The 25969-nt window shown below is 39.0% G+C and overlaps 1 protein-coding gene across 1 annotated transcript in view; it reads right to left on the bottom strand.

Moving 5' to 3' along the window:
* The window catches only part of LOC124788093 (ecto-NOX disulfide-thiol exchanger 2), a 217078-nt gene extending 191539 nt beyond the window's left edge, over positions 1 to 25539 (bottom strand). Inside the window, exons 1-2 of the mRNA XM_047255195.1 lie at positions 25357 to 25539; positions 22197 to 22454 (exon numbers count right to left, since the gene is read on the bottom strand). Of these exons, the coding sequence (XP_047111151.1) occupies positions 22197 to 22454; positions 25357 to 25411 (313 nt within the window). The 5' untranslated portion in view covers positions 25412 to 25539. The remainder of the gene's footprint in view (positions 1 to 22196; positions 22455 to 25356) is intronic.
* Between the last annotated feature and the right edge of the window lie 430 nt (positions 25540 to 25969).

Genomic DNA, 25969 nt, shown 5'->3' with positions numbered 1-25969 from the left:
GAGGCTACGTTTTGTGTTATTTAATTTTGGAATTAAAATCATGCCCTATTACATATACATATTGTAAAAAAGAAGTATCTCAAGACAGATTCTATATCATATCCACTCATTCAAGGTCAAAGCTGGTACAGAACAGGATAATCTGCTATAACCGCCTTTCATACATCACAAAGAACATGGATTGTTTGATTTGATTTCCATGTGTATTCATTGACATACAAGGCAGAAGTGAACAGGGAACCTGTGGATGTGGCAGTAGGGCAAGATGAATACCTTTGTTCCTAATGTGGTAAAAACAGATAAAACAGGTTATCTATTACAACTTGAGAAAACCAAATTAAAAGAAATGCTGGATATCATCTAATCAGATGATATGTTGATGCTGTGACATATTATGTGAAACAAGTAAAGACTGATCATCAGGAAATGAACACAAATCAGCAATATTTATAGGAGGTTACTACAAGAGGAGCTACGGAAAATTTCACTGAAAAATAACCTTCAGTGAAACACTGTTTTCCTATACTTTAATAAGATGGCGTTTCAGTTCTAAATGTTTTATTTACGAAGTTCCCATATGTTCTAGCAGGTGTTAGAAGGAGTGCCTGGTTTTTATGCACATGTCACGATGGTACTAAAGTATTAATGTGGAAAATCCAAGCAGGCCATGCTCCTTTTGCACCAAGAAACTATATCAAGGCACATGTAAATGCACAATTACTCAAAGAAACGCTTTCACAACACTAAAAAGAACCTGGTAATGAGCCATACACGAGGAGGTTAGCTCCATTACTACATGTACAAATACCAAATGCCACACTATAACACCTGAAAGATTATGGGCATTAATGATAGTGGAATTATTTAATTCATTGCTTCGAGGCTGAAGAGGTATGTTCTAGCTATTGGTAATCATGGAATGTTGTTCAAAATTAGTCAAATTTTAAACAATGGAAAATCCAGGTTGGAATATCAACAACTATGGAAAAGATAGATTGCTACTCACCATAAAGATGACATGCTGAGTTGCAATGCAGAACAAAAAGATTGTTCTACATTACACTTTCTGCCAAAGCCTTTGTCAAAAAAGAGAAACACACATGCATTCATACAAGCAAGCACCTACCTCTCTCTCTCTCTCTCTCTCTCTCTCTCTCTCTCTCTCTCTCTCTCTCACACACACACACACTAAAAACACACAAGCCAACCACTATTTTCAGCTGCTCAGGCTGAAAGCTTAATGTGTCACAGTCTTTTTGTTGTGCCTGTCTGCAACTCAATGTGTCATCTCTATGGTGAGTAGCAATCTATCCTTTCCATAATGGCTGAGACAGATTTTACTCTATTAAGAATCTCCTTAACAGACCATTATTTTAAGGGGGTTAATATACACAAGAGACTATTGTCTGATGATCAGATGTAATTTCTGCCAAAAACACATGATTTTTAACAGCAGAAAAGGTGGAGCATTTTCTCATATCAAAATTTCATCACTCGCTAATAATGCTGAAAAAATAATGAGAAAGTTGGGATGATTAAGCATAACTACTGTAAATGGAAACTCTAAATGAGCTGAAAAGATACCAAAATTTGAAGCCCTGTTTAATGACTACATCATTCCATGCAAAATTAGCTCTACTGGAAAGTGACTGGGAAAAAAGAAGGTGAGCCCATGCTGAGATGGACAGCTGCAATGGAGTAATCAACAGGATATTCAAAATAGTTTGTTAAAAGTAGGATGTAAGAGGTGGAGCTGACAGTATAAGGGACACCTGATATGTTATGAAACAGGAGATTTGGTTTTGTCTAGTGTCTCCCAGGGAATATCAAAAGCCAAGGAGAGACAATTTCCCGACAATGAAGTTTACTGCGATGACATTCTTGTATAAGGCACTCTCAGTATTCTTTCTGAAGGAAATTACAATAAAAATTTGAGGTTCCAATGATAGCCTCGACCATCTTTGTCAGAAATATCTGATAGATGCCATGCAGCCAGAGATTGTGTCAATCTCTGCATCGTTAATAGAGCCTGTTGGAATATAAATAACTTGAAATTTCTCTGTGGTCTCCTATACTGACAGTCCGCTTCAACATGTGCCTTGATCACAGTCACTGTGCTGTTTAAAGTGAATGCTGCACATTCTGATCTGTAAGGCGTTTCACAGAATATTACTCACCACAGAGACTTGTGTCGACTGTATTTCATAATATACAATAAAACTCATGTAGTTTGTTATGTACCAAAAATATTCAGTTGATTTGCTGTTGTCTTAATAGTTACACCACAGTGCCTCAGTAGAGGACAACTGTATTTCTTTAATAAGTACAATCATCCTCTACCAACTGTAATGGCAGCAAATTTAATTAATGAAACACATATTACCTTATGAAAGGGTTTAAAGTGGGAGACAAAATATAGGAATCATCCAAGATTTAAAAAATCATTGAGAAAGGGTCAGCTGAAATGCTCTCAAGAAAAAGACAATCAAACATATAAGAAATAAACTTGAGCTGATCTTACAATTCACCAAAAACACCTAACAAACAGTCCCTCTCATGGAACGCTAAAATGAGACATGTAGCACTGTAGTCGAACTAAATGCACTATACACAGACAAAACACTGTCCATTATCAACCATGGTCCAACTGAAAGGCCAGAGACCAAAGAAAGGAAGGTACTAAGAAAAATGCTAGTCCCAAATTCGATAACAACACACTTATCCATGTCAGTAATAAAACCTTTTAAAAAAATCATTGAAAAACTGACACAATGAGAAAAAGGAGAATTTATTTTTATGGTCACATCCTCAAAATGAACATAAACCGACTAACCAAAAACAGTTTTTACTACTACCGCAACAAAAAGCTAAAACAAACTGCTTCACAGAAACGGAGAATGTATATGAACTCCAAACCACAGAAAATATCCTCACTGATAAAACAGCAAAAAACTAACCAGAGAGAAAAAAATAGAAGTTCCAAGTCAAAATCGAAACTAAATGAAAGGATCAAATCTCTGAGGAAAAAACGAAAGTAAGAACAGAAAGAACAAAACAATACTGGGCTAAAAAAGTTCACAGAGCATTAAAAAGTAATTGATGTAACATACTCCAAAGTCAGGTGAAATGGAAGAAGAAGAAGAAGAAGAAGAAGAAGAAGAAGAAGAAGAAGAAGAGCAAGAAACAATAAAGAAGAAGTCTGCATAGGGGTAAGAGAATTCACTGAAGAAGAATAATGGAGAATAACCAATCTGCAAAAATTATAAGCAGGTCCAAATTAATTTAAAGTTCTATAGTTGTAAACTGCTTTGGGGAGGATCTCCACAACTACACTTGTATCAGAATAACACAGTGACTGACAACTAGTTGTTTACTGGACAGCTACCATAGCAACAATCAGAGAATGAGCTTTGTCATGTCTTCCATTCTGTTCACTGTTGCTGGATGCCACAGATAGTTGCAGACTAGACTTGCAACCAGTAATGTAACAATTGTGGTTTGTTTTCATTGCTTGCATTGTTTCTATGTGTGTTGTGATATTTTACATGACAGAATGTTCTACACTAGTACCAAAAGTAAGCAGAAAAGTGATAAGACTATTGCGACCTTCCTAAGCACTCAGCTGTTGCTGCCACAGTCATATTGCGCACACAGACAGAAATGAACTGACATCATCACAATTCGTTATTTTGATAGAGGTACACTGACTGTAACCCAATGATTAAAATTACTCCCCCCCCCCCCCACAACCCGAGTTGCTTTTCATTACAACCTCTATAGCCACATTAGCCAGTCTGAACCCTACGATCCTCTTCATTCAATCCACACCCTCCTACCACTAATCACTCGAGCTCTGAGAATTATAAAACCAATGTTCAAGTGGAGAGGTTCTGTGAGAAGATCCACACACCAGCTAATATTCAAACACTTAACCATTTTTAATGCCAGCATAATAATCATGATGTGGTCTGTGGTGATGAACAAACAGATATCGTGTAAGGTTACAAACCCTTTGCTTCTACTTAATAAATGTGGCAGATTAGCTGCCATCTCAGATGCCATATATCATTATTTTCAGAGTCTCCCCACTGATGCAGCACAGCTAGCAAGGAGACGTGCCTAGGGGCTGTTGTTCGTGAACCTGGAGGTAGCTTCTGAAAGTAACTGTGGTGTGAACAATACATTATGCATGCTTGAATGATACCATCACATACTGTTAGTGCTGAATCTTGTATGTTCTTTTAATAAAAGTTGCCAGTCATTACTGAAAGCTCAATGGGAGGTCTTCTGTACCATGTATACCTTGTGTGTAAATAAATGACTTAATTATAATCTGAAGTGTTGGTGAACACTGACTACAGAGGAAATATTTCTACTGCTAAAAAATTTTAGAGAAACATAACTTTGGACAACTTTGGACATCTACCACACACCTTTGAGTAATAATTCAGAATTTAGTATGTTAGCAAGTTATACATTTGTTGTTGTTGTTGTGGTTATTGTTATTGTTGTGGTCTTCAGTCCAGAGACTGGTTTGATGCAGCTCTCCATGCTACTCTATCCTGTGCAAGCTTCTTCATCTCCCAGTACCTACTGCAACCTACATCCTTCTGAATCTGCTTAGTGTATTCATTTATTGGTCTCCCTCTATGATTTTTACCATCCAGGCTGCCCTCCAATACTAAATCGGTGATCCCTTGATGCCTCAGAACATATCCTACCAACCGATCCCTTCTTCGCTTCAAGGTGTGCCCAAATTTCTCTTCTCCCTAATTCTGTTCAATGCCTCCTCATGTGTTATGTGGACTACCCATCTAATCTTCAGCATTCTTCTGTAGCACCACATTTCAAAAGCTTCAATTCTCTTCTTGTCCAAACTATTTATTGTCCATGTTTCACTTCCATACATGGCTACACTCGATACAAATACTTTCAGAAACGACTTCCTGACACTTAAATCTGTACTCGATGTTAACAAATTTCTCTTCTTCAGAAACGCTTTCCTTGCCATTGCCAGTCTACATTTTATATCCTCTCTACTTCGACCATCATCAGTTATTTTGCTCCCCAAATAGCAAAACTCATTTACTACTTTAAGTGCCTCATTTCTTAATCTAATTCCAGCAGCATCACCCGATTTAATTCAACTACTTTCCATTATCCTTGTTTTGCTTCTGTCGATGTTCATCTTATATTCTCCTTTCAAGACACTGTCCATTCCACTTAACTGCTCTTCCAGGTCCTTTGCTGTCTCTGACAGAATTACAATGTCATCGGTGAACCTAAAAGTTTCTATTTCTTCTCCATGGATTTTTATTCCTAATCAGAATTTTTCTTTTGTTTCCTTTACTGCTTGTTCAATATACAGATTGGATAACACCAGGGATAGGCTGCAACCTTGTCTCACTCCCTTCCCAACCACTGCTTCCCTTTCATGCCCCTCGACCCTTATAACTGCCATCTGGTTTCTGTACAAACTGTAAATAGCCTTTCGTTCCCTGTATTTTACCCCTGCCACCTTCAGTGCTTAATTTTTGAAAAATAAATGTACAACCCCCTCTGAAGGTTAAACATTTATCTTTCACAAATTAAGCACACAATGAAACATCACTACATCCTTGATTGTTTGCATTAAAAACTGAAAAATTCAACAGGTGTCAAAAACAAAGTGGAAACAATCATTCATCCCACCATCCTAGGTGCTTGTCATGGGCCTCTGAGAGCTTCAATAATGTGGATGTCCTCTGTAAACATTTATCGCTGCATGACACCTATGTGGCATGCTCCTTATAAGCATACACAATCATTCTGTGGTATCCGTTCCCATTCTTCAATGAGGGCCCATGACAGTTCTTTGAGTGTGTGTTGTGGAATAGAATGACCACAAACATGGCTGTCAAGCTTGTCCCACAAATGCACAATGAGATTTAGGTTGGGATTCACTGCTGGCCATTCCATTATTTCAACGTCCAAGCTTTGGAAGAAATACCTGCCGACACCTGCTGCACGAACCCTGGCATTACAAAGAATTCAGGGCAGCCCCCGAATGCAGCAGCCACCACACAGTCATAACAGCATCTGTTCGATGCACTGCCTGATGGTAAGGCAACCATGGACGACGACAAGAACCATATGGCTGTGAACACTGAAGCCTTCCCATAACATCAGAGAACCTAGCAAATTTGTCGACTACCTGGACAACATTTGGCAGGTACTGCTCACCATGGGCCTCTGCACACAAAGACAGCCATCACATTGCTCCAGAGGGTATCTGAACTCATCTGTGAGTAATACATTTAGCCAGTAACGATGTTGCCAGTTGAAAGACAACAGCAGAACTGAAAGCGAGCTGGAAGATGATGTTATGTTACGCGGTGTACTCAAACAGGACATCTGGGTCGTATGATCCTTTCTCGTAACCTGTTCATTACAGTCTGATTGGACACAGTGGGTCCAGGAATCCTTTTGAAGTATATCTTGCAGTGCGCTGGTGGTATCCATATGTCGCCGCATTACAGAGATGGCCAGGTATCATTCTTCACATGAGACTGTACTGTGCTGGCAGCTTTGTCCAACTGGCCTTGCATACTGACCTGTCTTCTTGTGGCATGCTCACAATCTGTGGATGACACATGTGTAGAGGCACTGGCATCTGCAGCAAACCAATCAAAACTCCATCCTTTTTGGATCAAACAAAATGGCCTTGCAACTTGCCCTGCACTAAGATAGCACATTGCATGTGCTTGGTTGAATACAATGTTCACAAATGACAACTGCCATCTGTGTACCTCACTAGAAAACACTGGGACACCAATACTCACTGCCTCCTGAGGGGTCACCTATCACAGTAATGCATAACAGAGTCAATAGATGATGAACACTTTTAATTCTTGCCTACATTAAAGTGAAGATCTCAAGCCAAGCAATTAGACCACAGATTTAACATACCAGACATTGAGATATGTGTTTCCCTAATTCTTTTGAAAAGTGTATTTTACAAACAGTGAAAATGGAAAATGTTCTAAGTGTCACTTTTTCACAAAACACATTTTCAGTGCTGTTGTGTTCTCAGCACTTTGTTGCATGTCCCTACATTTCATCCACATGCCAAATTATGGAGAAAGTGGTTCAAACATGCATTAGCAGATGGTGCATGGCCTCCATGGCAAGTAGTGCTTCCCTCTGGAGTTATAAAAATTAAACATATGAGAAATATGTTTTTTGCTGACCTGTTCTAGTAGTGAAAAACCTACTGCTGTATTTCTATACTTGAATTATCATAAATAATACAGAGTGCCTCAGTATTAAAGGCCCAAAGAACAGAAACTTTCTTTTTGACACTTAGAGCCAGCCAGCTTACTGGTATGGCACATTTTAATAAAGTATTTATTTTCAAATTTGTCTGATTTTTTTGCAGTGATGTGAAGAGCGGCATATTCTGTGGTATCAGAATACTTCCTCAATTTTTACTCAATTATTTGGTTATAAAGCACTTCTTTACAGACTGACACACACCTTTTTTTTTTAATTCTCCTGACAAATGTGAGGTTCTCCATTTCCACTTTTCATACACATGTAGATGAATGCCAATGTCAAGTACAATCATCTGAATGAATGTGACAGAGTAAGACGTAAATAATGACCGAAAACTGAATAGAAGGCTCTGCACATGGTCATAACATGATCTGGATAAAAAAAGAAGACAAAAGTAAATAGCATCCCACTAAGGAAAAATCATTTTTGAATTCTTAGAACTGATAACATCTGCCATAGACCATGCTCCTTTCAAAAAAAACTGAAACTGATGCTTATCTTACCTAAGGTGCTACTTTGATTTTCCTCCCATCATTAGTACCTCAGAACTTCACATAATGGAACTTCTTCTGGAAAATTACAGTACTTGGTTTCCACTGTGCCCTCCTCTCTAATTACAATAATTACATATGTAATAATTATCTTCTCTGTTTACTTCTCTACACTGACAACTCCCCCCCCCTCCCCCCCCCCCCTCCCCACACAACCCTGTATAATGTAACTGTCAATTTTGCATTTTATTTACTTTTTTCTTCTCAATTCTCTTTTACATATATTTAACTTCCAGTGTCTTTTCTGTCCTTGTTGCTTCTTCTGCAACACATGCTGCTGTTTTCCTTCTCCACGTAGATACTCATTTTTATCTTAACATGTTTCTATTTTCTGACATGTGCCCACATCATCATCATCATCATCATCATCATCATCATCATCATTTTTCAATCTGCCCCTTGCTGCGCACTGTCTCACTTTTTTTAAAATCCTGTGTGTGTTGCTACCTTTTATTGTTAATTCCTCTACTTTCCTGCTGTGCTCTGGTTCCACTGATGTACTACCTGGACAACATACCTAATTAATTACTGATAAGTCTCATTTCTGCAAACCTTTCCCCCTCTTGGTAGACGAGGCAACCTTTTACTCTGAAACTAACAAGTCTTTGGTGATCAGATAAGTGTACCTGTATCTACTGCTCCTTAGTAACATTTCTTTGTATTTCCCTTAAACTGAAACCTATTAGTCACTGAATTGGCTCAAAATTAACCAATCCTCCTTTATAGTATTGCTAATGTTAGAGAATGCATTCTTCCCTCATGCTGGTTGTTCGTAATTTTTTATTTCCTTGGGTATAGGTCTTCTGACTGATTTGATATATCCCACAACAAATTCATCTCCTGTACATACATCTTTATTTCAGAGTAGCACTTGCACCCAATATTCTCTATTATCTGTTAGGTACAACAGAACTGTTTGTTACATAACCTTCATTTATACCACATTGATTAAAAGAAAACACTAGAAAAATAGTAAAATATGGTAATTACGCAGTTATAAATATAATCCACTAAAATTGTAGCTAATAATAAAGTATATACACAAGTGAGCTCACCAAGTTTTTTGTGTGTGTGTGTGTGGGGGGGGGGGGGGGGGGGGGGAGGAGGCACGAGCAAGAGGTGTTATGCTGTGATGACTCATTTCACTGTATGTTTAGGGGTATGGAGATGGGGTTGTGGGGTTGAGTCTGAACTGAAGATTGCCAGCTCTCCTCCTGGTGATATTCATATTTATTCTAGAAGTACATGTTTCTGTGGTGTGGTTGTGGCATAAAAACAAAAATGGTATAACAGTGGGAGGATGTAAGTGACTTCCTCCCCATTGGGAATGCACCAGAGAGTAACTACTGAGGACCCTCCAGGCTTTCACCTTATGGCCAAGGAAAGAATGAAAATCAGCAATAAACCTTGCCCAGGAGTAGTTTCATGTGTATTTTACCTAGCTACCATGTAGACTACTGAGGTCTCTTACTGCCAGTTTACTTATACAATAGTTGTGCTTGCCTGTTCTTCTAACTGGAAAACGTATCAACTACTCTGCTGCTCAATGAACAGTGATCCAAAATTTCTAAGCTATTTCAAACTATATAAATCAGTTCTGAAACAGGTCGTATAAGAAGCTAAAGTAAGAAAAAAATGACTGATATATCAGGGAAACACCAAACAAGACTTATGCATTATGTAAAGCTGTGCATAAACTTGCTGGAAAGAATGAAAGCACGTAAGAACATAGCTCCATCCCATAATGACAATCTTATTAAGGATCCAAAGTTAGATGCAGATCTGTTCAATTTATACTTTGCTACGAGTGAAAGTGATTTAGTGTTCCTCTGTCCTACTGGTCAAGATGAGCTATGAAAAACCATAAGCTCATTAAAAAATAGCAATTCAGCAGGTGCTGATGAGATACACGACCATATAATAACATTGTCAACAAATTTTATTCTTGCACCATTATCAGACATTTGCTATTCTTCACTGTGACAGGACATTTTTCCAGATCTGCTAAAAACTGCTAATGTCATACCTCTTTATAAGAAAGGCGAATCTCATGAAATGTCAAATTATAGACCTCTAGCAGTGCTATCTGGCTTTTCGAAGATTATAGAACCTCTTCCTAGCTCGGCTAACAAAATATATCAGTCAGAATAACTAACAAAATATTTCAGTCAGAATAATATATGAGGGTTGACTGAAAAGTATTGCCTCCACCTTTGCAACTCTTCAACAGCTGGCAGCACTTGTAAGTGGCAGGTACTGGCTTGTTTCATAGCCTCTTCTCTACAGCTCCAGTTGGCGAGAAGCTTCAGCATTGAATGGTTGTGTTGTTACAGCGTAAAGTATGGAATCCTGTGCAGGAGGTTGGTCAATGCGATTTAAGCAAGGTGCAGTCATTTAATTCTTGACAGCAGAAGGTGTCACCCCAAAGGAGATTCGTCAGAGAATGAAAGCAGTTTATGGTGATTGTGTTGATGCGAGTACTGTGTGTCGTTGGGCGAGTTTAAAGATGTTGAGGCACGAACATCTGACCTGCATGACAAACAAAGAGTTGGACATCCTGTGACAGCAACCACCGAGTATCACAAGCGAAATATTGACAGATTGATTCAGGATGATCGTCATATCACTCAGAAAGAAAGGCTAACAAAGGGTTCGAAAGAAAAAGGGGAATGTTTTCCTGCAGCATGACAATGCCAAACCACACACTTCACATGCCACCACAGCAGAACTTCAGAGACTGAATCTCACCACTGAATGGCATCCTCCATACAGTCCAGATTTAGCACCATCTGACTTCCATCTGTTCCCGACAATGAAAGACAATCTGCTGTGACATCATTATGCTTCTGACAAATACGTTGACAGAACTGTGAGACAGTGGTTGCAGAAACAAAGTGTAGACTCCTTCCGTGACGGCTTCAGAAAACTTTTTCATCGTTGGCAGAAATGTATCCAACTGGCTGGTGATCATGTGGAAAAGTGAATATTGGTAATTAAAGATCACATCCTAAGGATTATTTCTGTGCTTGATTTATTAAAATACTCCCATTTAAAACCAGTTAACAAAGGTGGAGGCATTACTTTTCATTCAACCCGCGTACAATCAATATGCTAGTAAGGTTTCAGAGTACAATATTTCACTGAGACTGCTACCTTTCATCTTGTCAACTACATCTTAAGCGCAATAAACAATCACTCATCCAAAATTTCATATTTTTCTTAAATTTAACAAATGCTTTTGATGTTATAGGTTATCAATTCTCTCTCTCTCCCCCTCTCTCTTAAACTTGATTGTTATAGTGTGTGAGGGATGCCATATGAATGGCTGAAATCCTACTTAAGTAATCAATTTCAGGTTACAGAAGTCCAACATAGATACGCTAACACTACACAGAACTACCTGTCAGTTATGTCCTCACTGACACATGGCGTATCACAGGGTTGTGTCGTAGAACCATTTTTCCCCCTTCTAGTATACATTAAGGGCTCCTCTCAAAAAGGGTACAGGGAAAAGAAACACGAGAATCGACCAAGCAACAGTCGGTATTGTAGTTGTAAATTGTCGTAGCTGTGTTTTCGAAAAGTGCCAGAGCTTCAAGAGCTGACAGAATGCACTGAAGCTGAAATCGTTATAGGAACAGAAAGCTGCTAAAGCCGGAGATCAATTCTGCCAAAATTTTTACAGCAGTGCAAACCGTGTTCAGAAAGGATAGATCAAATAAAGTAGGTAGTGGTATGTTTGTGTCTGTGGGTAGTTTATCTTGTAGTGAAGTTGAAATAGATAGTTCCTGTAAATTACTATGGGTAGAGGTTATACTCAACAGCCATACCAAAATAATAACTGGCTCCTTCTACTGACCCACCGACTCAGATGATATTGTAGCTGAATGGTTCAAAGAAAACTTTAATCTCATTACAAATAAGTACCCCACCCATACTGTTATAATTGGTGGAGACTTCAATCTACCCTCAATTTGTTGGCGAAAACACATGTTCAAAGCCGGTGGAAGACAGAAAACATCTTCCGAAATTGTACTAAATGCTTTCTCTGAGAATTACTTTGAACAATTAGTTCATGAGCCCACACAAATTGTAAATGGTTGGGAAAACACACTTGACCTCTTAGCCACAAATAATCCTGATCTAATAGAGTGTGTCACGACGGATACAGGAATTAGTGAACACAAGGTCATTGTAACGAGGCTTAAAATCATATCACCAAAATCACTAAAAATAAACGCAAAATATATCTATTTAAAACAACAGATAAAAATTCGCTTGATGCCTTCCTAAGAGTGAGTCTCCATTCCATCCAAGCTAACTATGTAAGTGTAGACCAGATATGGCTCAAATTCAAAGATACAGTATCGACAGCAATAGATTCATACCACATGAGTTAATAAGAGACGGGACTGATCCATCATGGTACACAAAACACGTCAGAACACTGTTGCAGAAGCAACGAAAAAAAGCATGCCAAATTCAGAAAAACGCAAAATCCCCAAGACTGGCTAAGTTTCACGGAAGCTCGAAATTTACTGCGGACGTCAATGTGAGATGCTTTTAATAGTTTTCACAATGGAACATTGTCTCAAAATATGGTAGAAAACCCAAGGAGATTCTGGTCATATGTAAAGTACGCCAGTGGCAAAATACAGTCAATACCGTCACTGCACGATAGTGATGGAAATGTTACCGATGAGTTGCTTAATACAGTTTTACGTAATTCCTTCACGAAAGGAGATGAAGTAAATATTTCAGAACAGCTGTTACCATTAGTGACATAAAAGTAGATATCTTAGATGTTGCAAAACAACTCAAATCACTTACAAAACGCAAGTCTTCCAGTCCAGATGGTATACCAATCAGGATCCTTTCAGAATATGCAGACACAATAGCGGCTTTCTTAGCAATCAAACACAACCGCTCACTTGACGAAAGGTCTGTTCCTAAAGACTGGAAAGTAGCACAGGTCACACCAATATTCAAGAAAGGAAATAGGAGTAACCCATTGAATTACATACCCATATCACTGACCACCTCCCCCCCCCCCCCCTCCATGAACCATAGACCTCGCCGTTGGTGGGGAGGCTTGCGTGCCTCAGCGATACAGATAGCCGTACCGTAGGTGCAACCACAACGGAGGGGTTGAGAAGCCAGGCAAATGTGTGGTTCCTGAAGAGGGGCACCAGCCTTTTCAGTAGTTGCAGGGGCAACAGTCTGGATCATTGACTGATCTGGCCTTGTAACACTAACCAAAACGGCCTTGCTGTGCTGGTACAGCGAACGGCTGAAAGCAAGGGGAAACTACGGCCGTAATTTTTCCCAAGGGCATGCAGCTTTACTGTACGGATAAATGATGATGGCGTCCTCTTGGGTAAAATATTCCGGAGGTAAAATAGTCCCCATTCGGATCTCCGAGCGGGGACTACTCAGGAGGACGTCGTTATCAGGAGAAAGAAAACTGGCATTCTACGGATCGGAGCGTGGAATGTCATATCCCTTAATCGGGCAGGTAGATTAGAAAATTTAAAAAGGGAAATGGGTAGGTTAAAGTTAGATATAGTGGTAATTAGTGAAGTTCGGTGGCAGGAGGGATAAGACTTCTGGTCAGATGAATACAGGGTTATAAATACAAAATCAAATAGGGGTAATGCAGGAGTAGGTTTAATAATGAATAAAACAATAGGAATGCAGGTAAGCTACTACAAACAGCACAGCGAACGCATTGGTGTGGCCAAGATAGACACGACGCCCACGCCTACGACAGTAGTACAAGTCTATATGCCAACTAGCTCTGCAGATGACGAAGGAATTGAAGAAATGTATGATGAAATAAAAGAAATTATTCAGATAGTGAAGGGAGACGAAAATTTAATAGTCACGGGTGACTGGATTTCGGTAGTAGGAAAAGGGAGAGAAGGAAACGTAGTAGGTGAATATGGATTGGGGGTAAGAAATGAAAGAGGAAGCCGCCTGGTGGAAATTTGCACAGAGCACAACTTAATCATAACTAACACTTGCTTCAAGAATCATAAAAGAAGGCTGTATACATGCAAGAAGCCTGGAGATACTGACAGGTTTCGGGTAGATTATATAATGGTAAGACAGAGATTTAGCAACCAGGTTTTAAATTGTAAGACATTTCCAGGGGCAGATGTGGATTTCGACCACAATCTATTGGTTATGAACTGTAGATTAAAACTGAAGAAACTGCAAAAAGGTGGGAATTTAAGGAGATGGGACCTGGATAAACTGAAAGAACCAGAGGTTGTACAGAGTTTCAGGGAGAGCATAAGGGAACAATTGACAGGAATGGGGGAAAGAAATACAGTAGAAGAAAAATGGGTAGCTTTGAGAGATGAAGTAGTGAAGGCAGCAGAGGATCAAGTAGGTAAAAAGACGAGGGCTAGTAGAAATCCTTGGGTGACAGAAGAAATATTGAATTTAATTGATGAAAGGAGAAAATATAAAAATGCAGTAAATGAAGCAGGCAAAAAGGAATACAAACGTCTCAAAAATGAGATCAACAGGAAGTGCAAATGGCTGAGCAGGCATGGCTAGAGGACAAATGTAAGGATGTAGAGGCTTATCTAACTAGAGGTGAGATAGATACTGCCTACAGGAAAATTAAAGGGACCTTTGGAGAAAAGAGAGCCACTTGTATGAATATCAAGAGCTCAAATGGAAACCCAGTTCTAAGCAAAGAAGGGAAAGTAGAACAGTGGAAGGAGTATATAGAGGGTCTATACAAGGGCGATGTACTTGAGGACAATATTATGGAAATGGAAGAGGATGTAGATGAAGATGAAATGGGAGATACGATACTGCGTGAAGAATCTGACAGAGCTCTGAAAGACCTGAGTCGAAACAAGGCCCCGGGAGTAGACAACATTCCATCAGAACTACTGATGGCCTCGGGAGAGCCAGTCCTGACAAAACTCTACCTCTGGTGAGCAAAATGTATGAGACAGGCGAAATACCCTCAGACTTCAAGAAGAATATAATAATTCCAATCCCAAAGAAAGCAGGCGTTGACAGATGTGAAAATTACCGAACTATCAGTTTAATAAGTCACGGCTGCAAAATACTAACGCGAATTCTTTACAGACGAATGGAAAAACTGGTAGAAGCTGACCTTGGGGAAGATCAGTTTGGATTCTGTAGAAATATGGGAACACATGAGGCAATACTGACCCTACGACTTATTTTAGAAGTTAGATTAAGAAAAGGCAAACCTACATTTCTAGCATTTGTAGACTTTTGACAATGTTGACTGGAATACTCTCTTTCAAATTCTAAAGGTGGCAGGGGTAAAATACAGGGAGTGAAAGGCTATTTACAATTTGAACAGAAACCAGATGGCAGTTATAAAAGTCGAGGGGCATGAAAGGGAGGCAGTGGTTGGGAAGGGAGTGAGACAGGGTTGCAGCCTCTCCCCGATGTTGTTCAATCTGTATATTGAGCAAGGAGTACAGGAAACAAAAGAAAAATTTGGAGTAGGTATTAAAATCCATGGAGAAGAAATAACTTTAAGGTTCGCCGATGACATTGTAATTCTGTCAGACAGTAAAGGACTTGGAAGAGCAGTTAAGTGGAATGGACAGTGTCTTGAAAGGAGGACATAAGATGAACATCAACAAAAGCAAAACGAGGATAACGGAATGTGGTCGAATTAAGTCGGGTGATGCTGAGGGAATTAGATTAGGAAATGAGACACTTAAAGTAGTAAAGGAGTTTTGCTATTTGAGGAGCAAAATAACTGATGATGGTCGAAGTAGAGAGGATATAAAATGTAGACTGGCAATGCAAGGAAAGTGTTTCTGAAGAAGAGTAATTTGTTAACATTGAGTATAGATTTAAGTGTCAGGAAGTCGTTTCTGAAAGTATATGTATGGAGTGTAGCCATGTATGGAAGTGAAACATGGACGATAAATAGCTTAGACAAGAAGAGAATAGAAGCTTTCGAAATGTGGTGCTACAGAAGAATGCTGAAGATTAGATGGGTAGATCACATAACTAATGAGGAGGTACTGAATAGGATTAGGGTGAAGAGGAGTTTGTGGCACAACTTGACTAGAAGAAGGGATCGGTTGGTGGGACATGTTCTGAGGCATCAAGGGATCATCAATTTAGTATTGGAGGGCAGCGTGGACGGTAAAAATCGTAGAAGGTGACCAAGAGATGAATACACTAAGCAGATTCAGAAGGATGTAGGCTGCAGTAAGTACTGGGAGATGAGGAAGCTTGCACAGGATAGAGTAGTGTGGAGAGCTGCATCAAACCAGTCTCAGGACTGAGACCACAACAACAACAACAACAAATGTATAACTTGGTAACATACTAAATTCTGAATTATTACTCAAAGGTGTGTGGTAGATGTCCAAAGTTATGTTTCCCTAAAATTTTTTAGCAGTAAAGTATTTCCTCTGTAGTCAGTGTTCACCAACACCTCAGATTATAATTAAGTCATTTATTTACACACAAGGTATACATGGTACAGAAGACCTCCCATTGAGCTTTCAGAACAACAACATCACTGACCTCAATTTGCAGTAGGATTTTGGAGCATATACTGTACTCGAGCATTATGAATCACCTTGAAGAAAATGACTTATTGATACATAACCAAGGTGGATTCAGAAAATATTGTTCTTGTGCAACACAGCTAGCTCTTTATTACCATGAAGTAATGAGTGCTGTCGACAAGGGATCTCAGATCAATTCCATATTCCTAGATTTCCAGAAGGCTTTTGATACCGTTCCTCACAAGTGACTATTAATCAAATGTGTGCATATGGAGAATCACCTCAGTTGTGTGACTGGATTCGTGATTTCCTCTCAGAGAAGTCACTGTTTGTAGTGATAGACGGTAAATCATCGAGTAGAACAGAAGTGATATCTGGCATTCCGCAAGGAAGTGTCATAGGCCCTCTGCTGTCCCTGATTTACATAAAATATAATCTAGGTGATAATCTGAGCAGCCCCCTTAGATTGTTTGCAGATGACGCTGTAATTTACGATCTAGTAAAATCATCAGACAATCTATTCCAATTACGAAATGATCTAGAGAGAATTTCTGTATGGTGCAAAAAGGGGCAATTGGCAGTAAACAAAGAAAAGTGCGAGGTCATCCACATGGGTACCAAAAGAAATCTGATAAATTTTGGGTATATGATAAATTGCACAAATCTAAGGGCTGTCAATTTGACTAAATACCTAGGAATTACAATTACGAGAAACTTAAATTGGAAAGACCACATAGATAATATTGTGGGGAAGGTGAAACAAAGACTGCATTTTATTGGCAGAACACTTAGAAGATGCGACAAACCCACTAAACAAACAGCCTACATTACACTTGTCCGTCCTCTGCTGGATTATTATTGCACGGTATGGGATCCTTACCAGGTAGGATTGACGGAGGACATTGAAAAAGTGCAAAGAACGACAGCTCATTTTGTGTTATCGTGCAATAGGGGTGAGTGTGTCACTGATATGATATGTGAGTTGGGGTGGCAGACACTGAAACAAAGATGGTTTTCTTTGCAGCGAGATCCATTTACGAAATTTCGATCACCAACTTTCTCTTCCGAATGTGAAAATATTTTGTTGACACCTACGTACGTAGGGAGAAATGATCATCATCATAAAATGAGAGAAATCAGAGCTCGAATGGAAAGATTTAGGTGTTACTTTTTCCCACACGCCATTCGAGAGTGGAATGGTAGAGAAATAGTAAGAAAATGGTTCGATGAACCCTCTGCCAGACACTTAGGTGTGAATTGCAGAGTAACGATGTAGATGTAGAATGATGGGAAATACGGAAGCGTCCGATCCCGCCCGTCTGCTTTGACCCATGACGTCACAAATATGGCGGAAACAAAAACAAACACACACACTTTCCACAAGAAGCCTAATGACACTAACGGGATAAGCGCAGGAAATGGGGTGTTTTGGGTGGGGGGCAAACTAAATATAAACAAATTTAGACGCCTTGCGTAGCTACAACGTGTAAGTGAAAACAGCCATGCATGAATACCCACCCACCTCCCCAGGGGTCGTAGCCCGTGCAACCCACAGAAGATAAAGATGCTTCAGTAGCTGATTAGTGTTTGTCTTTTTAAAAAAAAAAATCTCACGGGATAGAACGAACAGTCAGAAAGATAAATATAATAAACTAAAACAGAAATTGGAGGAATCAGATAATTAAAATAAGTAATAAGTGTTTTTAAATTTAAAAAAAAAAAATCTCACGAGATAGAACGAACAGATCAGAAAAGTAAATAAAATAAGATAAAACAGAACTGGAGACAGCCACACTCAAACCAAACTCCGCACCGTCATGACGTCACACACAACACCCTTACGTCATGGGTCAAAGCCGACGCGTGGGATCGGACGCTTCTGTCGACCCGAATGATGTCCTCACGTATTAATGATCTACCCTCGTGTGTAAAGAATGTGGGAGCAGTACTATCTGCAGATGATATCAGTCTGCTTACTGAAGCACCACTGCTGCAGATGTCATCACAGGTTAAGTTTCACAATGGCTCTATAGAAACAGGCTTGTCTTAATAGACAAAAACAACAATTACTCTACACTTTCAGTCCCAGAAAAATTAATATATTCACATTTCATAAATTCTCAACCCTCTAAACTAACATATATAATCAAACTACTATCCAACAATGCAATTCTTGTCACTGGAAAAAACTGTATATATTTCTCAGAGACACTTGTTATTAAGATATGGTGTCATCTTTTGGGGAAATTCTCCTACTGTCTTAACAACATTCAGGAAGCAAAAGAGAATAATCCGAATAACTGAAAATTGCGAACAATAGATGCTCCTATAAGCCTTTGTTTAAAGATTTAAATATTCTCCCTCTTCCCTGCATTTATAGCCTAAAATTGGTGCACTTTGTAAAAATAAAAAAAAAAATTAAGGATGAAGAGAATTTCCTTATTCAGAACACTGCTGTGCACGAGTACCATAGTGGGTTAAGTGGAAATATCAATGTAAATTATTCCAGTACAAGTCTATCTCAAAAGTGTGCTTATCACTCTGGTGCAACAATCTACAATAAGCTGCCAGAAATTATAATATTACCAAACACATAAATGCATTCAATACAGCTCCTAAAACCTTATTATTAAATAATATCCTTTCTTTCAGGAGTGCTAGTTCTGCAGGTTCGCAGGAGAGCTTCTGTAAAGTTTGGAAGGTAGGAGACAAGGTACTGGCAGAAGTAAAGCTGTGAGTACCGGTCGTGAGTCGTGCTTCGGTAGCTCAGTTGGTAGAGCACTTGCCCGCGAAAGGCAAAGGTCCCGAGTTCGAGTCTCGGTCGGGCACACAGTTTTAATCTGCCAGGAAGTTTCATATCAGCGCACACTCCACTGCAGAGTGAAAATCTCATTCTGGAAATAAATAAAAGTTTGGAATTCCACTGATTTTCTCCTTATGCATAGGGGAAGGGGGGGGGGGGGAAGCATCCAATGAGCTCAGCCTGTCTTCACATATACTACTCTTGAGGATGATTATAATTTTGAAACTGCACTCCGCTTCTGACATTGAAACACATGTAGTTAGTGCAATTTCCAAAGTTTTGTGCACTTCAATGAATGAATCTTCGAACGAATGTTCCACGAGGAAAGCAAACATATCACAAACTGATGTAATGCCTTTAAACTCATCAATGCGATAAATCCCTGAGAGTTCAATTTATCATGGCAAGTAAATGGATTTCATCTTAATGAAAACATGCTGAGTAAAGTGGCTGGGAAACTTTCTCTGAATGAAGCAAACTTACTTGTGTCAATAAATTCAAAGCTAGTAAATATGTAAAAGTTTTGGAATTTTGCTTTCAGTTGGCTGGGCACAGTTTCACACATTTCTTTGGCATCTCCTGTCAGAGTAAGTGCTTCTTGAAAAAGCAAAATGATCTTCTTCAGAAAGTCGATACCTTCAATGTCCTCTCATATTTCACAAACTACTGACTCAAAGTGGTGTAATGCACTGAGTAAAGTAATGACATTTGCACCCTGCAGCTGAACTGTATTATACAAAATGTTAACATGTTCCATAACTTCATAGATCAAATTTAGAATGAACAAAAAGTCTGGACTGTGAAGTGCATTTTCTAAAGCAAAAGATTCTCTTATTGTAATATGATCCCAAGTATCCTCAGGCTCAATTTTATCAAATTGTTTTAGTAAGCGTAATTTGTTTTCTTGAACACTATTTACAATGCAGGACTGGGAGTGCTAACCAGTTGAAGAAACAAGAAATTCTCTTACAGCAGTGTGTTCATTGTATGTACCACAATATTCTTGCATATTCAGCCACCACACTCGCAGATATGCTTTGCAGGCCAGATATAGCCACTGCCTTACCTTTGGAATCTGTTAACAGAAAAGTCGCCAGGATGTTTACTACCAAGAGTCCTGCACCATCGACAGCACCTAGGGGCGCAAGTCACACCAATATGTGGAATGCATTTTGCAGTAAACAGCGCTACAGTCGCAGGCACCTATTTGCATTTGCAGTGTCACATGTTCACATGACACTGTGCCTGTATTACTCCAGTGACGAGTACTTAGATCACCGCTCAGATCCTAGACAGCCACTTCAGCTCCAGGCCAACCACCAGCCACCCTCGAGTCTACGCTTTGGACCATAATGCCTGCCGCTTCTGCTACCCATCAGACAATGCCGTCTTGCATCTTTGGCTAGATCACAGCTAGTGGATTCCCATCAGCCACTCTGAAAAGCCCCACTTCACTGGACCCGATCCTCAACTGTCCATGAGCTCACGACCTTGCGGGGGACCTCTATGACACCTCTCTGCTAGTCACCACCACCAACAATCGTGGACTTCATTGTACTGGACACTCACTATGCATCTTCACAGAAGAATATTTCAGTTGTACTCGTATGTGCACCTTCATTCTATAAAGCTGTACTGACTTAGTTCATGGTCAATAAACAGACAGTTGTTATTCCAACACATGCACATAAATCACTACTTTAGTACACTACTCAGATAAGGGTACTACATTCGCAAGAACATCTTCTAAGTGTTTTCCACTGATTTCTTTCCTCACTGATTCTTCAGAGCCCTCTTCATTTCTTATCAGTCCATTCAATTTTTAACATTATTCTATTGCATCCACATCTTAAACACTTACGTGTTTTTCCTTTTTTGATTTCCCCACAATATGGTTCATTTCCCCACAGTGTTGTGCTCAGACACAGACACTCAACTAAAGGCTTATGTTTGATACAGACAGACTTCTATTGGCCAGGAATGCCCTCTTTGTCTGAGCTAGTTTGCTTTTTATGTCCTCCTTGCTTCATATGTCATATGTTTTTTGCTTCCAAGATAGCAGAATTCCTTCATTATGCCTAATCTGTGATCCCCAATTTTGATGGAGAGTTTCTTAGTAATCCCATTCCGCTACACCTCACTGCTTCAGTTTATTATCGGCTCAGCAGGTTGTTCATTCCATTCAGCTTATCCTATAATAATACTTCCTTGCTAGATAGCAAGTCACCAGTGAATATTATCCTTGACATACGTTCACCCCAAATTTTAATCCCACTCTTGATCCTATCTTTTAATTCTGTTCTTGACTGTATCAATTGGTCAGTAGGGGGAGAAAGACTGCATCCCTGTCTTACACCATCCTAGCACTTCATTCTTGGTCTTCCAGTGTTACAGCTCCTTTTTGATTCTTGTACCTATTGTATTTTACCCACCTTTCCCTACATCTTATACCTTTTTTGCTGGGAATTTGGAACATTTTGCAACATTTTACATTGTTGAATGCTTTTTCTAGGTTGACAAATCCTATGAAAGTTCTCAGTTTTTCATATGTCCTGCTTCCATTATCAAGTGCGAGGACAGTAGTGCCTCTTTGATGTCTGTACCTTTCCTGAAGTCGAACTGAATGATGCCTAAGAGATCATCAGTTTTCTTTTTCTTTTCCCCTCTGTATTAATAGTTCAACTTTTTACAAACTTAGACTTGTTTTAATGTGGCCAAGTATATTTTCAGATGTAGCTGCATACAAATTAAATATCTACCAGCACGAATTATAAAACAGCATCTTTTAACCCAAATATTTCACTGACTTTTGCAGCGGTTGGAAAACTAGAGATCTCTACAGTGGTTATGTTATAGAGGGACTTTATAGTAAAACTTTTACCTGCTAATCTATTTGACTTCCACTACATTCTTTAGGATTCTCATTCACAATGGCATCTACAAAACAAGATGTGTAAAAGGATGAAAGCTACTGGTACAGTGACACACAAAGATACAAACCTGCTACAGGCATTGGTGGTTTGTTCTTGTTCATATTAAATTCAAGAGGGGCATCATTCATGGCAGGATTCAGCATCCCATGTTGCATCTGAATTTGCACATGCATCTGCTGCTGGTGATGAGCAGGTGGTGTGTGCTGTCCCTGCACCAGGTAACCCTGTGCAGTCATAAGGTGTCCTGCAGCCATTGGCATATGTTGTTGGGATGCCATCATACCCATCTGCATTGGAGTCATTGGAGGCGGTGGAGGTGCTGGGTCTGTACAAACATTAACAGCATCAAGTCTATTAGAACAAGACCTGCAGCACAAAGCACTTGAATAATATGTAGTTTTAATCTGCCAAGAAGTTTCAAATCAGTGCACCCTCTGCTGCAGAGTGAAAATTCATTATGGAAATAAGTACACCTTTTTGCTGCAATAAAACAGAAATCTACATGACAAAACTGTAAATGTTACTTTAATGATACTGTTAAATGTTCTGCTACACCACGCATATATTCAATTAGGCATATATCATTCCTATGCATGTTAAAATTAACAATCTATACAAAGCGTACTAGCAAAATTTTGCAATATGTTTAAAGCGGACAAGCCACTTTTTAAATGCAACTCTTATCAGTTTCCCCATACCAGTAAATATCATGATATATCACAAGAGGATTACATAAAAGTGGTGAGCAAATCTGCAACATATTTCTTCCTCAGAGACAGACGGTAGATCGTCACACTATCGTTACTCACGCGGTGCATGTAGATTAAATTATTCCCTTTGTCACTACTGAGAATGTTTCTGCTTTATAGAAATAAGAGCAGGATGACATGTACCACAAAATGTTTGGGTCAGTATGCACCTATAACTGGCACCATTCTGCAAAAGATTGTAAATAAAGGTAACTGAACTAACAGCCTTGTTCAAGACATCTTCAAATAATCACATGTAGACTCACAGGAATTATGTCTGCATTTTATACTGGATTGCTCGCCTTTCTGCTTCAGTCACCCTTTGGAGACATGTTTAGTTTCCACCCACACAAGTACACACATTTTCCATAGTTGGTTCCAATTCTGTTTAGAATTACATCAGGATTTTGTTGGAAAGTCAAAGCCAGGCTTTCTTCCAGCACTGCACAGTATCAAAGTTCTTCTTCTCTAAGTGTATAGCACCTACAAATGGTGATTTACTAAAGCAGAAATGTTTAGTATTTATGTTGTCAGAGAATGAATGAAAAGGAAGTTGTTGACCGAATTTTTGTAAAGTCTCTAGTTAATAATTTTCGTCTTCACGGTTGTGTTGGAGGTGTATAACAAAGGACTGGTACCTACAATGCGCCCAAAATCACTTTGATTGTATGATCTAGTTTGATGTGTATTCTTTTTGGTGTTGGGGCTGTTAAGCCAGGTGGGGCAGCAGTATCTGCTACAGAATAAACCAGACCTAATGCTGCTGTCCATAATGTAGATGCCAAGGAGCCCCATGTGATGTCACATAGCTTGTCTATGGTATTACGCCTTGAACAGATTTTGATGTTTCTTTTTCAGGTGTTTCATATAGTTTAACATTCTGTTTTAAAGGGAACACCTAGATACTTAGGAGTTGTATTATGTGTTAAGGTGTCATTGTTGAAAAGAATTCTAAGTTCATAATTGCAAGTTTATTGTACAGGTGAAAGCATGAAACCATCTCAGCTGAACTGAGCTGGAGCCTCCATATACGGAAATACTTACCCACTGTAACCAAAACATTTGTTGGAGCATTCATTTTCTTAATTTCTTTATGCTATGTAACTAGCACCCAACCTGCAGCACATCCAACTCAAAGATGTCATTGCATACAAACCAGCAATATACACGATGAAGAGCAGACGAGCTAAGGTGCAGCCTTGATGAAGGCCATTATTCAATTTCATGTGTTTCCTCCATGTATTTCCAATAATCACTTGAAACATTCCATTGTTAAGCAGATTTCCAAGCATCACACAACAAGGAAAATTATGAAGGAACTTGCATATTAATCCCTGGCTCCATATAGCAACACATTCTGCTGTTAGCTCTAAAATTAGTGCAAATGATCTTAGTCACCTTTGAAATCCACCTTCGAGACAAGTCATAGTGGTTATAAGTAGTGACTTAAAAGTAGCACGTGGTCTGAGTAGCTTCTGTTTGGTCAGAAGCCAGCTACAGTGCAGGACCAAATTCTTTCACGAAGTTACAGTACATGGCATGAACTTGAATGCAAATGCCTGTGGATCTTGTACATAAACATGTAGGGCAGAATTTCACCAGAAATGTGGTATGCCTTCTGAATCATATGACATCAAATTATACAACACATTAAATGGTAAGAAAGTACACTAGACTGAATGGGAGAAGGAAAAGGAAGAATGGTATAAATTTAACACTCCACGTTCAGTGTCATGAACAACAGCAAAGTTATTTTACAATCTGATCTAGATTCGTTTGAATCATGTACACACATGCATGTCTTTCAAATAAGAACATTAGATACTACTAAAATGACACACACACTGATAAATGCATGTAACAAAACTCATTTACTACTAACTGAACTGCAAATTCATTAAACCCAAAGAGTAAGGTTTGTGGTGTCACACTGCTTACATTCTATTCAAAATCTTGATGACATTTGCTATTAACTCCACAGATTTGCATTTCAAGCACTATTCTTCATATCATTGCATTATGGACTGATAAATGGAATACATTCGTTTTGGCTTGAATGTGCTACAAATTATAAATCTGAAACGCACGCTGACATTCAAATCATGAGCTAAAAATCAACAGGGTCTTATTCCGAATGAAGTAATTGTTTAAGTTGCTGGCATTTCCGACGTTCCCATGCTGCCATCCCAATACTGCAATGAAAATTATAACTACATGAAAGTAAGTACAACACAATTCCCACTCTCCGCCCACAGAAAATCTCCAACCCGGTACGAAATCGAACGAGGGCCCCTTTTCTTTTTGGTTGACAGCCGATTTTAACGATCTTAATATGCAGCAGCGTTCGTTACCGTAGACTATGACACCAAAACTAACGTCTGCCCTAACTATTTGCGCAAATCATGTGAGAAGCATCTAACACAGCTGCCTTATAAAACGTCAGTACAAGAGGCAGCGAAACAAATACTATCAACTCACTGAGTGCTCCGGGAGGAAGCGGAGGGTTTCCAACAGCTGCGTAGTTATACGCCATATTTCTAAAACGTAAGACGGATTAAGTCTTTTTTTATTGTAAATATCACGCAGTTATTACATCCAACGCACAATACCACATATTTAATCCTGTACAAGTCTCAGTGTATAATTCGTAAAAATCACAGAGCTTGAAATACAGAGATGAATACAAATTTACATATAAATATATCGATATACGAAGTCAAATTGAGTCTTCGACGACCTCTCCTGATAGCGAGCAAAAACTGTTATTACAATTTACATGAACTTTGAAATATTTGTGAGTAAATTATCTTTTCGATTAGAACATTTTCTCAAGCATGTATATTCACCTGAGAGGCAGAGTGATAGTTTGTGTGTTGTAGTAACATAACAATCCTTTGTTTTATTTCTTTACTTTATTCCCTTGTTTCATTCTTTGTTTTTATTGGTTCCTAATCCTGAGCTGTATAATTTTGGAAAAATGGATCCTACTATAATATTTACGATGAAGTGACGTAACGTGACAAACCGTTGATATCAGTGTGCATCGGCGTTTTCTTGTGTATAAAGGTTTATCTGTGGTTGTGACGGCGAT

Source organism: Schistocerca piceifrons, chromosome 3 (genome assembly GCF_021461385.2).
Source record: "Schistocerca piceifrons isolate TAMUIC-IGC-003096 chromosome 3, iqSchPice1.1, whole genome shotgun sequence".
In the NCBI taxonomy this organism is placed as follows: domain Eukaryota; kingdom Metazoa; phylum Arthropoda; class Insecta; order Orthoptera; family Acrididae; genus Schistocerca; species Schistocerca piceifrons.
This window is presented reverse-complemented; position numbering and strand designations above follow the sequence as displayed.